The 17,782-nt window shown below is 39.3% G+C and overlaps 1 protein-coding gene across 21 annotated transcripts in view; it reads left to right on the top strand.

Annotated features, from left to right (window-relative positions):
• The window catches only part of ZMYM1 (zinc finger MYM-type containing 1), a 37,477-nt gene extending 21,224 nt beyond the window's left edge, over positions 1 to 16,253 (top strand). For 16 of the 21 annotated variants that reach the window (XM_063666045.1, XM_063666052.1, XM_054441682.2 and 13 more), the window contains 6 exons: positions 4,218 to 4,392; positions 4,480 to 4,692; positions 10,173 to 10,326; positions 11,646 to 11,786; positions 11,959 to 12,002; positions 12,798 to 16,253. In XM_063666045.1, coding sequence (XP_063522115.1) covers positions 4,218 to 4,392; positions 4,480 to 4,692; positions 10,173 to 10,326; positions 11,646 to 11,786; positions 11,959 to 12,002; positions 12,798 to 15,080 — 3,010 coding nt within the window. In that variant the 3' untranslated portion in view covers positions 15,081 to 16,253. Of the gene's footprint in view, positions 1 to 1,655; positions 1,760 to 4,217; positions 4,393 to 4,479; positions 4,693 to 10,172; positions 10,327 to 11,645; positions 11,787 to 11,958; positions 12,003 to 12,797 lie in introns of those variants that run through there. The other 5 variants (XM_063666083.1, XM_063666060.1, XM_063666053.1 and 2 more) reach the window with 3 other exon arrangements.
• The last annotated feature ends 1,529 nt before the right edge of the window (positions 16,254 to 17,782 follow it).

Genomic DNA, 17,782 nt, shown 5'->3' with positions numbered 1-17,782 from the left:
TTTGCCATGTTGGCCAGGCTGGTCTTGAACTCCTGACCTCAGGTGATCTGCTTTTCCCCGGGCTGGGATTATAGGTATGAGCCACCACGCCCTGCCTGATTTTTAGTTACTTTTTAAGATTCCTTTATAGGAATGATTTAATATCTGTTTTGAGTCAATGCACTTTTTATTCTATTTCATGGACCAAATGGAAGATCACTTTGAAGATGATATTTTAAATCTTATTAGAAAGATGCGATTTGTGGGCCAAGCGAGGTGGTTCACACCTGTAATCCCAGCACTTTGGGAGGCCAAGGCAGGAGAATCACTGGAGGTCAGGAGTTCGAGACCAGTCTAGCCAACACTGCAAATCCCTGTCTCTACTAAAAATATAAAAATTAGCCAGGCGTGGTGGTGTGTGCCTGTAAACCCAGCTACACCAGTGACTGAGGCAGGAGAATTGCTTGAACCCAGGAGACGGAGGTTGCAGTGAGCTGAGATTGTGCGACTGCACTCCAGCCTGGGCAACGGAGTGAGACCCTGTCTCAAAAAAAAAGATGTGACTTGTTCTTGGGAACTTTGTATTTAAGAAGTGTCATTTCTTCACTTTGGTATCTCAGTTGGAACCAACCACAAATCCTGAATGCAATCAATAAAGTCCAAAATAGGCCCCTGCACTAAGGTTTGATTTATTTATCGGAAAGTTGTTCCTAATTTGTTGGCGTTTCTCTTTTTTTGAGACAAGGTCCCTGTCTGTCACCCAGGTTGGAGTGCATTGGCACCATCTTGGCTCACTGCAGCCTCGACCACCTGGGCTTAAGCAATACTCCCACCTTTACCCTCCCGAGTAGCTGGGATTGCAGGCACATGCCACCCTGCCTGTCCAGTTTTTGTATTTTTTTGTAGAGATGGTTTCACCATGTTGTCCAAGCTGGTCTTGAACTCCTGGGCTGAAGTGATCCTCCTGGCTTGCCCCTCCCAAAGTACTGGCATTATAGGCGTGAGCCACCGTACCCAGCCAACATTCTTTTTTTTTTTTTTTTTTTTTTTTTTGAGGCAGAGTCTCGCTCTTTTGCCCAGGCTGGAGTTCAATAGCGGGATCTCAGCTCACGGCAACCTCCACCTCCCAGGTTCAAGCGATTCTTCTGCCTCAGCCTCCCTAGTAACTGGGATTACAGGTGCCCATCACTGTGCCCGGTTAATTTTTGTATTTTTAGTAGAGATGGGGTTTCACCATGTTGGCCAGGCTGGTCTCCAACTCCTGACCTCAGGTATCTGCCTGCCTCGGCCTCCCAAAGTGCTAGGATTACACATGTGAGCTACCGTGCCCAGCCAACATTCATTTTTCAATATTTTATAAAGCTTTAGTAGATTCTTAGAAGCCAGCAATCTAGTATGCTGATAGCAATAAAAACTAGGAAGCATTTTCAGACTTCCATGCATCGCTGATGTAGTTTCTTCTTCCTTCCTTCCCATCTGGCTGGTGTCTTTATTCTGTCTGAAAGGTATGCCTCAAATATCTTTACCTTTTGTCTATTCCCACACCATTCCTCACTCTCCTCTTACAACCGCCCGCCCCCCAAATTAATTCTTCTGTGGTCTGTGATTTTACAGTGTTGTGTTCGTAACTCCCAAAACATTGATCACAAAATACTAATGTTTTTAAATATTTTTAGTAGAGACGGGGTTGGCCAGGCTGGTCTTGAACTCCTGACCTCAAGTGATCTGCCCAACTTGGCCTCCCAAGATTAAAGGTGTGAGCCACCGCGCCCGCTATTAGGTATATTGATATTTTCTATAGTGGCTGTGTTCAAACTTTCTGGTCTCAGGACTTCTTGTACCCTTAAAAATTATTGAACACCCAAAGAGCTTTAGTTATGTAGATTATGAATATTAACTGTATCAAAAATTAAATGACATTTTAAATGAAAAATACCCATATTTTTAAAAATTGATAAGTATCATTGTTTTATCAGTTTTGCAAATCACTTTACATCTAGCTGGATTTTTGTATCTGTTTCTGCCTTCACTTTATTGCAAAATGTTGTTTTGGTTGAAGTCTGAAGAAAATCTGGCCTCATAAATAGGTGATTGGAAAAGGGGGGAGTGTTTTAGTAGCCTTTTAGATCGTTGTGGGTGTTCTTTGATACTACAACCAAAAATCAAGTGGTAGTTTCTTAAAGCCTAGTTGCAATGTGGGATCAAACTTTTTGTACCATGTGGATCAGTGAACTTTTTGCACTTTGTTATGTTAAAATTCATTAATCTATCTTGTACTTTGAATGGATCTTTTACCCGTGAATGATTTTTGTAATATGCTATTGTAATTTGGAAAATACTGGTTCACCGAGTTCTGCAGATCTTCTAAATGTTCTCATATTTTATTATGCAGTATTTTAAAAATCACCACTAATCTCAGAAAAGTTTTTAAGTTTTGGGTATCGATCAAGTTGAAGTTGGAAGATACAAGTTTTCCAAAATTCTAATTATTACTTGAAAGCCAAAATTTTATTGTTGGCGATAAATACTGTCAGATGTTTTACTTGAAGTGACAGTCTCATTCTTTTCATTTTCAAGAAAATATCTGCAGATACCCAGTTCTGGATAATAGTTTGTCTTTATTTACAGTAAACTGTTTACAGTACTTTCAAGTAAAAATGTTTTCCATGAAAAAAGTGGCTAATTCATTTATAACTCAACATTTCCATATGGGCTTTTCCTTGAGACAACCATCATCCTTTGGTGTACAGAAGTACTTTATGCTTATGTCCTATGTTGTCACACGGAATTTTTTTTTCTCACCCTACCACTTGGCCAAGACAGAATATTTTTTAAATGTATTTAAGGATGAAGTTTAAATAATTTAAAATATTTTGCTGTTTCACTGAGTACTTCCTTAAGTGAAACTGATACTTTAAAAAGAATTTTTTTTGGCAGTGAATGTATAGCAGGGAATAACATGAATATTAGCACATTTTGGTGCCACTGCCTTGATTTCTGCTAAGGCTCTGACAGTTTTACCCACCATTGCTTTTTTTCTTTTCCAAATTCATTGAAGTGAAATTTGTATACCAAGAAATTAACCATTTCATTGGCATTTAGTATATTCATAATGTTGTATGACCATCACCTCTATCTTGTTCCAAAACATTTCCATCACTTCAAAGTAAAACACCTTAAACACTAAGCAGTTTCTCCCAGTTTCCCTCTCCCCCAGTGCCTGTCAACCACCAGTATGCATTATATCTATAGATTTTATCTATCCTGAATATCTCATGTAAATGGAATCATATATGACTTTTTTGTGACAGGGTATTATTACTCTGTTGCTCAGGCTAGAGTGCAGTGACTTTTTGTGTCTAGTTCTTTCCCTTAGAATAATATTTTCAAGGTTTGTCCATGTTGTAACATGTATCAGTGCTTTATTCTTTTTGTTAATAGGCGAATAATATTCCATTGTATGTATGTAACAATGTGCTTATTCATTCATTCACTTACTGATGAACATTTGGGCTGTTTTCATCTTTTGACCATTGTGAATAGTGCTGTTATGAATATGCATGTACATGTGCTTGTTTGAGTACCTGTTTTCAGTTTTTTTGGGTGTTTACCAAGGAATGGGATTGCAGGGTCCTACCATTAGCTTTGCAACATCAGTTGCAAAGTGATGTTGCAAATATCAACACGGTGAAAAAGCAAATAACATCTTACTATGAAAATAGTTTTGATCTTGGGGACTCCCCCAGGGATTTGAAGACCATATTTTAAGATTCTCTGTCCTATAGATTCTAGAGTTGCTCATGTGAATATGTGATCTCTCATCATCCCTCGGTTTTCACTAGCACCACCTAATAATACAGGCTGGCTAGTCTCCAAAACTACACCTTCAAAGTCAGGCATGGTGGGATTATGTGCCTGTAATCCTAGCTACGTGGGAGATTGAGGTGGGAGAATCTCTTGAGCCCAGGAATTTGAGGCCAGCTTGGGCAACACAGCAAGACCCTCTCTCTTAAAAAACAAAACTGCACTATTAGATGTGTTTTATAATCTGTAATGTATAGATGAGAAAATTAAAATTTAGGGAGTATAAATGTGACAGAACTGGGTACCAAATTCAGGTTTTCTCATTTCAAGGCTAATGTTCTTACTCTAGTTTGAGAGGTCATTTCATTTGTAAAGAGAAAGAAGTTATAATTGTGTTTAAACTGTTTAATGGTGTCCTTGTTATTTGTTCTTAGAGACATTTTAAATCCAAAGGATGTGATCAGTGTCCAGCTGGAAGACACTACCTCTTGCAAAACTTTTTGCAGCCTATCTTGTCTTTCATCATATGAAGAAAAAAGAAAACCATTTGTTACCATATGTACTAATAGCATTTTGACCAAGTGCAGCATGTGCCAGAAGACTGCTATTGTAAGTTCCAATTATAACCTTTACAGGGATTCTGATGATTCTGCTTAAATATCAGAGTTTTTACTGAATCTTTTTATTAAATCCTAGATTCAGTATGAAGTAAAATACCAAAATGTGAAACGTAATCTTTGCAGTAATGCCTGCCTTTCAAAGTTTCACTCTGCTAACAACTTCATCATGAACTGCTGTGAGAACTGTGGCACTTACTGTTACACCAGCTCTAGTCTGTCCCACATACTTCAGACGGAAGGACAGTCTCATTACTTTAATAGTTCAAAGAGTATTACAGCATATAAGCAGGTATGAATAAAGACCTATTGTTTCTTCTATTAACTGGCCTATGAATGGTTTCACTCTAGGAAAATGGGGGAATTAGTTTTTGGTACCCTTTGGAATAATGTCGGTAAGTTGATGAAGATGAAATAGAAGGCTTTTAACAGTTTCTTCTTGCATAATAATTCATGATAAATGCTATATGGAGATTTTCCTAAATAATCTCAGATTGATTATCTCACCTTAAAGAAAAGGCATGCAGGCTGGAGCCAGTTTATAAACTAGAAATAAGTATAGCAAAAATAACAATACTCTGCTGGTCAATAAAACCCAAACACAAAAGTATTTTTGTTTTTATTTTTATTTATTTTATTTATTTATTTATTTATTTATTTATTTATTTTTGGTGAGACAGAGTTTTCCTCTGTCACCCCGGCTGGAGTGCAGTGGCGCGCTCTCGGCTCACTGCAAGTTCTGCCTCCCGGGTTCACGCCATTCTCCTGCCTCGGCCTCCTGAGTAGCTGGGACTACAGGCACCCGCCACCACCACGCCTGGCTAATTTTTTGTATTTTAAGTAGAGATGGGGTTTCACTGTGTTAGCCAGGATGGCCTCGATCTCCTGACCTTGTGATCTGCCCGCCTTGGCCTCCCAAAGTGCTGGGATTACAGGCATGAACCACCACCACACCCGGCCTTATTTATTTTTTTTGAGACAGAGTCTCTCTGTCTTGTCCAGGCTGGAGTGCAGTGGCACAATCTTGGCTCACTGCAACCTCCGCCTCCCGGGTTCAAGCAATTCTCCTGCCTCAGCCTCCCAAGGAACTGGGATTACAGGTGTAAGCCACCGTGCCCAGCTATTTATTTTTTGGTCTTTGTCAGCCAGCTTGGAGTGCAGTGGCAATCATGGCTTACTATAGCCTTGACCTCCTTAGCTCAAGTGATCCTCCCACCTCAGCATCCTGAGTAGCTGGAACTACAGGCACACGCCACCACACCTGGCTAATTTTTAATTTTTTTGTAGAGACAAGCTCTTACTATGTTGCCCAAGCTTGTCTTAAAACTCCTGAACTCAGCTGATCCTCCTGCCTTGGTTTCCTAAGGTGCTGGGATTACAGATGTGAGCCTAGCCATGTTTTTGTTTTTAATTCTACGTGTTTAACTCTTACACCAAACAATGCAAAGATGAATCAAGAATGTCACATGTGGATAGGCATGGTGGCTTACACCTGTTATCTCAGCACTTTGGGAGACCAAGGCGGGAGGTTCAGTTGAGCCAGGAGTTCAGGACCAGCCTGAGCAACATAGCAAGAACCTGTCTTTTAAAAAACAAACAAAAAATATCACATGCTTTATCTGAATCAGTCATAGGAGGAAATAATCCAGTGAGATTAGTATTATTTGTCCCTGTTTCTGATAGACAAGCTCTGGGTGGGTGCTTCTGAGAGCAGAGAAAGAGCAAATGAGATGAGGTCAGACTTCTTAGATATGTTGTTTGTTCATATCATATTTTGAGACCCAACTCTATCCCTATACAGACTTCCTTAAAAACAAGCAGTTGGCCGGGTATGGTGGCTGATACCTATAATCCCAGCACTTTGGGAGGCTGAGGCTGGCGGATCACCTGAGGTCAGGAGTTGGAGACCAGCCTGGCCAACATGGCGAAAACTCGCCTCTACTAAGAATACCAAAATTAGCTGGGCATGGTGGCGGGCGCCTGTAATCCCAACTACTTGGGAGGCTGAGGCAGGAAAATCTCTTGAACCCGGGAGGCGGAGGTTGCAGTGAGCCGAGATGGCACCACTGCACTCCAGCCTAGGCGACAGAGTGAGACTCCGTCTCAAAAAAAAGCAGTTGAAGATGGGAGTCAAAACAAGCCATTATTCAAATAGATCATTTGTGACTCACATCTTTTCTATGGCCCCCATCTTGAGAGTATCCTGCCTTGGGACCAGAACAGAAAGCACAGAAGACTTCTCCCAAAGGCAGGAAATAATATTCCTTTTTTTTTCTTTCTTTCTTTTTGACACTCAATAAATAGGCCTTGTTCTGGGTTGTTTTTTTTGTTGTTGTTTTTTGTTTTTTGAGACAGAGTCTCGCTCTGTCGCCCAGGCCGAAGGGCAGTGGCGCAATCTAGGCTCACTGCAAGCTCCGCCTCGCGGGTTCACGCCATTCTCCTGTCTCAGCCTCGCGAGTAGCTGGGACTACAGGTGCCCGCCACCACGTCTGGCTAATTTTTTGTATTTTTAGTAGAGACAGGGTTTCACCATGTAAGCCAGGATAGTCTCAATCTCCTGACCTCGTGATCCGCCCGCCTTGGCCTCTCAAAGTGCTGGGATTACACGCGTGAGCCACCGCGCCCGGCCGGCCTTGTTCTGTTTTTAAAAGCCTGTAAACCGGACGCCGTGGCTCACGCCTGTAATCCCAGCACTTTGGGAGGCAGAGGCGGATGGATCACGAGGTCAGGAGATCGAGACCATCCTGGCTAACACGGTGAAACCCCGTTTCTACTAAAAATAAAAAATAAAAAAAAATTAGCGGGGTGTGGTGGCGGGCGCCTGTAGTCCCAGCTACTCGCCAGACTGAGACAGGAGAATGGCATGAACCCGCGAGGCGGAGCTTGCAGTGAGCCGAGATTGCGCCACTGCACTCCAGCCTGGGCGACAGAGGAAGACTCTGTCTCAACAAAACAAAAAAACAAAAAAACAAAACAAAAAAAAACATGTATTGAGTACCCAGTTGTTCAGCTTATGTGATGGGGCAAGACTGATTTGGGTAAACGAGTTAGTTAACAAGCACAGCCTAACACTTTCCCTTTGCATCTGAATGTAAGACATCATGTGACAGTGATAATGGAGTAAATCTACAATGTTAGTGAACTATAATCCAGAATTAGAAAAATGTCCAAATATGTGAATCTAAAAATGGGGTAGCTTTTTATTTTTAAAAAGGGGATTATTAGATGTAATTGTAATTATTTTGGCCATATGTTAATAGAATATATTAAGTTAGCCTTCCCTTATGAATATTAAACTAACTTAATTATAAATTATACCACTATTGGGCCAGGCGCAGTGGCTCACGCCTGTAATCCCAGCACTTTGGGAGGCCAAACGGGAGGATCACTTGTGGTCCGGAGTTCAAGACCAGCCTGGCCAACATGGTGAAACTCCATCTCTACTAAAAATACAAAAATTAGCCAGGCATAGTGGCACACACCTATAATCCCAGCTACCCGGGAGGCTGAGGCAGGAGAATTGCTTGAACCTGGGAAAGGTAAAGGTTGTAGTGAACCGAGATCATACCACTGCACTCCAGCCTGGACAACAGAGCAAGACTCTGTCTCAAAAATAAATAACAAAATAAAAATAAATTATGCCACTATTGTTGCTTAATGTTAAAGATTAGTGAATTGTTAAGATTTCTCAAAATATAAAAGTTTTTCATACTAATAAAGGATAAAAATAGAAATTTTCAAAATTATTCTTTTCGTTTTGTTGTGCCTTTGCCAATATCCTCTTCTCTCACAGAAAAAGAAAACGTATATGTATTTTTTTGTCTTTGTACTTTGGTGGGTTTTGTTTTGTTTTGTTTTTGTTTTTTTGAGACAGAGTCTTGCTCTGTTGCCCAGGCTGGTATGCAATGGCACGATCTCAGCTCACTGCAACCTCCGCCTCCCAGGTTCAAGCAATTCTTCCATCTCAGCCTCGCAAGTAGCTAGGGTTACAGGCGCACACCACCACACCTAGCTATTTTTGTAGAACGGGGTTCCACCATGTTGGCCAGGCTGGTCGTGAACTCCTGACCTCAGATGATCTGCCCGCCTCGGCCTCCCAAAGTGCTGGGATTACAGGTATGAGCCACCGTGCCCAGCCTGTCTGTGTACTTTGCATCTCCAAAAGCAGTTTTATTCCATCGGTTTTTTTTTTTTTTTTTTTTTTTTTTTAGACTGAGTCTTGCGTTTCCACCCAGGATGGAGGCTGGAGTGCAGTGGTATGAGCAAAGCTCACTGGAGGCCCAACCTCAGGTGTTCAAGCAATCCTCCTGCCTCAGCCTCCCATGTAGCTGGGACCACAGGTGTGCACCACCACACCTGGTTAATGTTTGTGTTTTTTGTAGAGATGGGTCTCACTTTGCTGCCTAGGCTGGTCTCGAACTCCTGGGCTCAACTGATCTTCCTGCCTTAGCCTCCCAAAGTGCTGGGATTACAGGCAAGAGTCACCACACCCAGCCTGATGTATTTTTTTTTCTTTCTTTTTTTGAGACAGTCTTACTCTGTCACCCAGGCTGGAGTGCAATGGCGTGATCTCGGCTCACTGCAACCTCTGTCTTCCTGGGCTCAAGTGATCCTTCCCCCTCAGCCTCACAAGTAAATGGGACTACAAGTGCACGCCACCACACTAGGCTAATTTTTTATTTTTATTTATTTATTAGAGATGAGGTATCACTGTTTTACCAGTCTGGTCTCAAACTCCTGGGTTCAAGTGATCCTCCCACCTCAACCTCTGAAAGTTGAGATCACAGGCATGAACCACTGTGCCTAGGCTCTGACATATTCTAAAATCCAGGAATATTGGTTCCTGTTTGACTAGAAAGAATAGGTGGTGAGCATAATCTTTACAGTAATGCCTGCCTTTCAAAGTTTATATCCTTTCTTTTGCACAGTTACTGCTTACTGAACTCACAATACTCTATACTTTCTATTGCTTGTATGCTGCTTTCTTACAATATGCTTGTAATTTTTACCATGAAGTTAGCCTAGAAAAACAGTGATTCCCACAGTATCCTGTAAGGTATGTTAAGCACTCCTTCCTGGCTCCTCCTCAGCATCGGTAGACATCTTCCCAAGTTAATTCCCAAGCTACCATTGAGGACAGATCTATAACTATATAAGGCCTTTGTTTATCCAGTAGGCTTTGACTGCCTGAAATGAACTTCTGTGACCACTTTCTTCATTGCGTGCTTTCTTTTTTTCCCTTGAAAAGGAGTTTCGCTCTTGTTGCCCAGGCTGGAGTGCAGTGGCACAATCTCAGCTCACTGCAACCTCTGCCACCCAGGTTCAAGTGATTCTCCTGCCTCAGCCTCCTGAGTAACTGTGATTACAGGCGCTCGCCACTATACCTAGCTAATTTTTTGTATTTTTAGTAGAGACAGGATTTCACTATGTTGGCCAGGCTGGTCTCGAACTCCTGACCTCAGGTAATCTGCCTGCTTTGGCCTCCCAAAGTGCTAGGATTACAGGCATGAGCCACTGCACCCGGCCTTATTGCTTTCATAGGTATTATTATTATTGCTGTTAAATATATCTGATAAATAATAAAAATCATTTTCAAATTTGCCAATATTCTTTTAGTTATTGCAATCTGTAGTGTCTTTTTAAGAAAATGTAAAAACTGTCTTGTTATTCTTTTTAATATTCCAACTAAAAGCAGTGGTAATAGATAGGTTCTTCTTCATTAACAATATATCATATACCAGGAATATGAATATTATTTTAATCTCTAAACAGAAACCTGCCAAACCACTTATATCTGTTCCTTGCAAACCATTGAAGCCCTCAGATGAAATGATTGAGACTACCAGTGATTTGGGGAAGACAGAGCTTTTCTGCTCTATTAATTGTTTCTCTGCATACAGTAAAGCTAAGATGGAATCTTCTTCAGGTAATGTTTGTTTAGCAATTGTAGGGGTTTAGTAATTATTAATAATATTATTTGACTTTAATTTATAACCTTGATTCATTTTCAAATTAAACTGACTTTTAAAAGTCAAAACAATCTAAACTTGTTGCAAAGAACTATTTTTCAGTATTTTTGTATAAAAGGAAGGCTACTTTACCACCAGAGATTTAATATTTGTAGGCGAAGCACGGTGGCTCATGTCTGTATTCCCAGCACTTTGGGAGGTCAAAGTGGGCAGATTGCCTGAGGTTACGAGTTTGAGACCAGCCTGGCCAACATGGCGAAACCCCGTCTCTACTAAAAATACAAAAAAATTAGCTGGGCATGTTGGTGGGTCCCTGTAGTCCCAGCTACTCAGGAGGCTGAGACAGGAGAATCATTTGAACCTGGGTGGTGGAGGTTGCAGTGAGCCGAGATCGCACCATTGCACTCCAGTCTGGGCGACAGAGTGAGACTCCATCTCAAAAATAATAATAATAAAAATTAAAAGATATATGTCTTTTTTTAGATTATTTAGTAAATGAACATATGTATGTTTACATCAATATATATTGAGCACCTACTGCAAAACATGGTACATAGGAGGCACTTGATCAATATAGAGTTTAATACATTTATAAGACTGCTTTTATTAGAATCTAGAATGTTTTATTTAGCCCTGCTTTGTAAAAGCAAGTTTTCATTACATTTTTCATATGAAATAGAGTTGATTGTAAATACTTTAAGACTCAATAATAAAAAAGCACAAATAATCTGAGCCAACTAAGTATTCCATCAAAAAGCCTCATGTAGGACCAGTGGTGCTATTTACATAGACCATAGAGTGACTAATGCCTCTGGGATTTGTAAGTCATACAAACTGTCTTGTTACAGAAATTTCTGCAATAGTAGCTTGGACACCAACCTAGCAGTTCATTGATGTTAAGGTTTATGAGTCCTGGAAGAGTTTGAAATAGATGCCCATTAGGAGATTCTATCAGAATCTCTTTTCTTCATGAGTAATTTCACAGAAAAATTTGCTCATAATTTTAAACAAATTCTTTAAAAGGACTGGGAAATTGTGTACAAAGGTAAAAGACATAAAATGTTGGAGAAGTGTAAATTTTCAGTGTAGTGTTGTAATTATAAATACGATACTAAAGAACCTGGCTATTCCTAAGCCCTAATAAAAATTACTTCAGTACCTACCAATTCCTTAAGCTATTAGATGCTTGCATTATTTCTTGAAACAGTATTACTAAACAGTACTTTCTGATGATTGATTTTGCCTTGTTTATAAGAAATCTTTTTATTTTTGTCAGTAAATGTTGTTTCTGTGGTGCATGATACTTCAACAGAGCTTCTTTCTCCAAAGAAAGATACGACTCCAGTTATAAGCAATATAGTGTCATTGGCAGACACCGATGTTGCCTTGCCCATCATGAACACTGATGTCTTACAAGGTAAAAGTTGATGTTAAGATATTTGACATAAATATTATTTTGTCACACTTGATAAATCTGTCTATATGCTAAATTTTTTTTGTTTCTTATATGAAATAAGCAAATATAGTTTATGATGCTATTTTATAGGTTATAGAATATAAGATCTTGAATTTATGCTCTATTTTAACAGATACAGTTTCTTCAGTAACAGCAACAGCAGATGTCATTGTGGATGTAAGTTTTATTTTAACTTTTTTTACCACTGTCTTTTTTTAATAAGCAGATTATTTTTTATTTTATTTTATTTTTTTTTTTTGAGACAGAGTGTCGCTCTGCCACCCAAGCTGGAGTGTAGTGGCGTGATCTCAGCTCACTGCAACCTTTGCCTCCTGGGTTCACGCGATTCTCCTGCCTCAGCCTCCTGAGTAGCTGGGATTACCAGCGCCTGCTACCATGCCCAGTTAATTTTTGTATTTTTGGTAGAGAAGGGGTTTCACCATGTTGGCCAAGCTGGTCTTGAACTGCTGGCCTCAGGTGATCCGCCCACCTCAGCCTCCCAAAGTACTGGGATTATAGGCATGAGCCACTGCACCTGGCCCAGATTTTTTTTATATATATATAATATATAATGTAATATAAATATATTGTATATTATTTATATATATATTTATATATTTTATATATTATATATTCATATATGTTGTGTGTGTGTGTGTGTTTGTAGATTGTTTAAACAGAAGTATTTTTTTCCTCTGGGTTCTTCTTTTAAAAAAATACTACACAATTTGAGTCATCTGAGCAATAAAAATTACTTTTATGACAATTACATACCAAAAGGTCCTTCAAACATTTAATGCTGAATCTAGATTGCAAATAAATAAGTTATACGTAATTGTTAATGTTTTCCCCTAGTGGAGCTCATACTGTAACTCAGCCATTTATTTTACTATGTTATTAGAGTAGATATATTTGATATTTTAATTAATTTTTGAAAACTGTTAAATGTTCTTTTCTCATTTTCTCCCAAAGCTTTCTAAGAGTTCACCTAGTGAACCCAGTAGTGCTGTTGCTAGTAGTAGTATGGAACAGCCAAGCATTTCACCATCTTCATCAGTATTCAGTCAGCATGCAATTGGTTCCAGTATAGAAGTACAAAAAGACAATATGAAATCTATGAAAATAAGTGATGAACTATGTCACCCAAAATGTACATCCAAAGTACAAAAAGTTAAAGGTAAATCACGAAGTATTAAAAAATCTTGTTGTGCAGATTTTGAGTGTTTGGAAAACAGTAAAAAAGATGTGGCATTCTGTTATTCATGCCAGTTGTTCTGCCAAAAATATTTTAGCTGTGGAAGAGAGTCATTTGCAACCCACGGAACTTCTAATTGGAAAAAAACCCTGGAAAAATTCAGAAAGCATGAAAAAAGTGAAATGCATTTGAAGTCATTGGAATTTTGGAGAGAATACCAATTTTGTGATGGAGCTGTCAGTGACGATTTATCTATTCATTCGAAACAGATTGAGGGAAATAAAAAGTACCTAAAGCTTATAATTGAAAATATTTTATTTCTTGGAAAGCAGTGTTTACCCTTAAGAGGAAACGACCAGTCAGTTTCATCTGTGAATAAAGGCAATTTTTTAGAATTGTTAGAAATGAGAGCAAAAGATAAAGGAGAAGAAACATTTCGACTTATGAATTCACAAGTTGACTTCTATAACAGTACACAAATTCAAAGTGATATTATCGAAATAATAAAGACTGAAATGTTGCAGGATATTGTGAATGAGATCAATGACTCCTCAGCGTTTTCAATCATATGTGATGAGACAACCAATAGTGCCATGAAAGAACAGCTTTCAATTTGTGTAAGATACCCACAAAAATCATCAAAGGCTATCTTAATTAAGGAAAGATTCTTGGGTTTTGTTGATACTGAGGAGATGACTGGGACCCACTTACATAGGACTATCAAAACTTACCTGCAGCAAATTGGAGTTGATATGGATAAAATACATGGCCAGGCCTATGATAGCACCACTAATTTGAGGATAAAATTTAATAAAATAGCAGCAGAATTCAAGAAAGAAGAACCAAGAGCTTTATACACACATTGTTATGCACACTTTTTGGATTTATCAATAATTAGGTTTTGTAAAGAAGTAAAAGAACTCCGAAGTGCTCTAAAAACTCTCAGTTCTTTGTTCAACACTATTTGTATGTCTGGGGAAATGTTGGCAAATTTTCGAAATATTTGTAGGCTAAGTCAAAACAAAACATGCAAGAAACATATATCACAATCATGTTGGACAGTCCATGATCGTACATTACTATCTGTGATTGACAGTCTTCCAGAGATTATTGAAACATTGGAAGTTATAGCAAGCCATTCTTCAAATACAAGTTTCGCTGATGAATTGAGTCATTTGCTGACATTGGTTTCCAAATTTGAATTTGTCTTTTGTTTGAAATTCCTGTATCGAGTGCTGAGTGTTACAGGAATTCTTTCCAAAGAGCTTCAAAATAAAACCATAGACATTTTTTCTTTGTCTTCAAAAATAGAAGCAATTTTGGAATGTTTATCATCTGAAAGAAATGACGTATACTTTAAAACAATCTGGGATGGAACAGAGGAAATATGTCAAAAAATAACCTGTAAAGGTTTTAAAGTTGAAAAACCTTCTCTTCAGAAAAGAAGAAAAATTCAGAAATCAGTAGATCTTGGCAATTCAGATAATATGTTTTTTCCTACTTCAACAGAAGAACAATATAAAATTAATATCTATTACCAAGGATTAGATACTATATTACAAAATTTAAAGTTATGTTTTTCAGAGTTTGATTATTGTAAAATAAAGCAAATTTCAGAACTGTTATTTAAATGGAATGAACCATTAAATGAAACAACAGCAAAACATGTTCAGGAATTTTATAAACTCGATGAGGACATTATCCCAGAACTTAGATTTTATCGACATTATGCAAAGCTTAACTTTGTCATAGATGATAATTGCATAAACTTCGTCAGTCTTGGCTGTTTGTTTATTCAGCATGGTCTTCACAGTAATATTCCTTGTCTCTCAAAGCTATTATATATTGCTTTGTCTTGGCCAATTACTTCAGCAAGTACTGAGAACTCATTTTCTACCCTGCCTCGTCTTAAGACATATTTATGTAATACCATGGGACAAGAGAAGCTTACTGGCCCAGCCCTAATGGCTGTTGAGCAGGAGTTGGTAAATAAACTAATGGAGCCTGAACGACTCAATGAAATTGTGGAAAAGTTTATCAGTCAGATGAAAGAAATATAATACTTGCTCATTTGAACTTACCTAAAAGACTTGTATTTCCATTGGGATGTTTTCATTTCAAAATTGTTCAAAATTCAAAAGACACAGAATGATATACAGTGAAGTCTCCTTCCCTACTTTAGAACTCATTTTCTCTTCCCAAACAGTGTTATCTTTTCCTTAAATATCCCTCTAGAGATATTTTTCCTAAGTGGTATTGTACGGTGTATACTGTTCTTCAGCTTGTCTTCTCTGTGTAACATATTTTTGAGATTGTCCCATGTCGTTACATGAAGAGTTTCTTGATTCTTGGTCTATAACTGCAGATGTTATTGTATGAATGTACTGTAATATATTTGAGCAGTCCCTGCTGACATTTTTTTCCTAACCTTTTGCTATTATAAATAATGATTCATTTTATAACCTTTTATATAAGTCACATTGCACATGAGTAAGTTACTGTAAGCTGGAAATCTAAAGTTAGAATTACTAGGTTAAGATACGTGCATTTTTACTTTTGATAGATATTGGCAAGTTGCCATCTGTAAGGATTGTGCCAATTTACAGTCCCACCCACAATGCATGAGAGTGCCTATTAAATCTTTGTAAGTGTTATCAAATGTTTTGATCTTTCCCAATCTCTTACTTTAAAAATGGCATTTTAATCTCAGTAGAATTTTGTATATTCACTTAAGAATAAGGTTGAGGACTGGGCGTGGTGGTTCACACCTATAATCTCAGCCCTTTGAGGGCCTACGCAGGAAGGAAGATCACTTGACGCCACGAGTTCAAGATGAGGTTGGCAACATAGTAAGACCTCATCACTACAATTTTTTTTTTTTTTAATTAGCGAAGTGTGGTGCTGCATACCTGAAGTCCCAGCTACTTGGGAGGCTGAGGCAGGAGGATTGCTTAAGCCCAGAAATTTGAGGCTGCAGTGAGCCATGATTGCACCACTATGCTCCAGAGTCTAGGCAACAGAGTGAGACCTTATCTCTTTAAAACAAACAAGAATAAAGTTAGGTATCTGTTTATTTGTTTCAGCCATTTGTATCTCCTTTTTTGTAAACTGTCCTGTTTAAACGTTAAAATCACTGCTGTGTTTTTGATTTATACATCTCAGCTGGATGGCACAATAAATTATTAAGCCACGTTATGAAAATATAACTATATTTAAGTAACCTGCAAAGAAAAGACTATTTCTTTATACTTCAAAAAAGTTTTTTTTTTGTTTTTGTTTTTGTTTTGAGATGGAGTTTTGCTCTTGTTGCCCAGGCTGGAGTGCAATGGTATGATCTCGGCTCACTGCAACCTCCGCCTCCCAGGTTCAAGTGATTGTCCTGCCTCAGCCTCCCAAGTAGCTGGGATGACAGATGCACGCCACCACGCCCAGCTAATTTTTGTATTTTTAGTAGAGACGGGATTTCACCATGTTGGCCAGGCTGGTCTCGAGCTCCTGACCTCAGGTGATCCACCCACCTTGGCCTCCCAAAGTGCTCGGATTATAGGCATAAGCCACCATGCCCAGCCCTAATTAATTGATTTCCACCTTAAAAAAGAGAAAACAGGCCTGGCGCAGTGGCTCACACCTGTAATCACAGCACTTTGGGAGGCCGAGGCGGGCAGACCACTTGAGGTCGGGAGTTCAAGACCAGCCTGACTAACATGGAGAAACCCCGTCTCTACTAAAAATATAAAATTAGCCGGGCGTGGTGGCGCATGCCTATAATACCAGCTACTCGGGAGGCTGAGACAGGAGAATAGCTTGAACCCCAAAGGCTGTGGTTGCGGTGAGCTGAGATTGCGCCATTGCACTCTAGTCTGGGCAACAAGAGCGAAACTCCGCTTCAAAAAAGAGAGAAAATAGGCTGGGGATGGTGGCTCACGCCTATAATCCCAACACTTTGGGAAGCCAAGGCAGGCGGATCACAAGGTCAAGAGTTGAAGACCAGCCTGGCCAACATGGTGAAACCCCATCTCTACTAAAAATACAAAAAAATGAGCCAGGCGTGGTGGTGGGTGCCTGTAATTCCAGCTACTCAGGAGGCTAAGGCAGGAGAATCACTTGAACCCAGGAGGCAGAGGTTGCAGTGAGCCAAGATCCTGCCATTGCACTCCAGCCTGGGCGACAAGAGTGAAACTCGGTCTCAAAAAAAAAAAAAAAAAAATAGAAGATGGTTAACTCTAGTATTGAATGTGTGTTGCATATATTTTCATTCTTTTAATGGAAGTGCTTAAGGCTATGAACTTTCCTCTAAAGTCAGCTTGGTCAACCACGTGTTTTTTCATTTTCATCATTTTCTAGCTGTTTTTAGTTGTAGTTTCTATCTTGTCATAAAATCAAGAAGTTGGGCCAGGTGCGGTGGCTCACGCCTGTAATCCCAGCACTTTGGGAGGCCGAGGTGGGCGGATCATGAGGTCAGGAAATTGAGACCATGGTGAAACCCCGTCTCTACTAAAAATACAAAAAATTAGCCGGGTGCAGTGGCGGGCGCCTGTAGTCCCAGCTATTCGGGAGGCTGAGGCAGGAGAATGGCGTGAACCCAGAAGGCAGAGCTTGCGGTGAGCCGAGATCGCACCACTGCACTCCAGCCTGGGCCACAGAGCAAGACTCCGTCTCAAAAAAAAAAAAAAAATCAAGAGGTTGGTGTTCTTGTTTTCATTTTCAAGTGTTTTCTATTCTTTGTAGTCTATTATACAGCCAATAATGTAAAAAATAAACT

The sequence above is a fragment of the Pongo pygmaeus genome, chromosome 1 (genome assembly GCF_028885625.2).
Source record: "Pongo pygmaeus isolate AG05252 chromosome 1, NHGRI_mPonPyg2-v2.0_pri, whole genome shotgun sequence".
Taxonomy (NCBI): Eukaryota; Metazoa; Chordata; class Mammalia; order Primates; family Hominidae; genus Pongo; species Pongo pygmaeus.
Note: the sequence above shows the minus strand (reverse complement) of the source record. Positions and strands in the feature narration are given on the sequence as shown.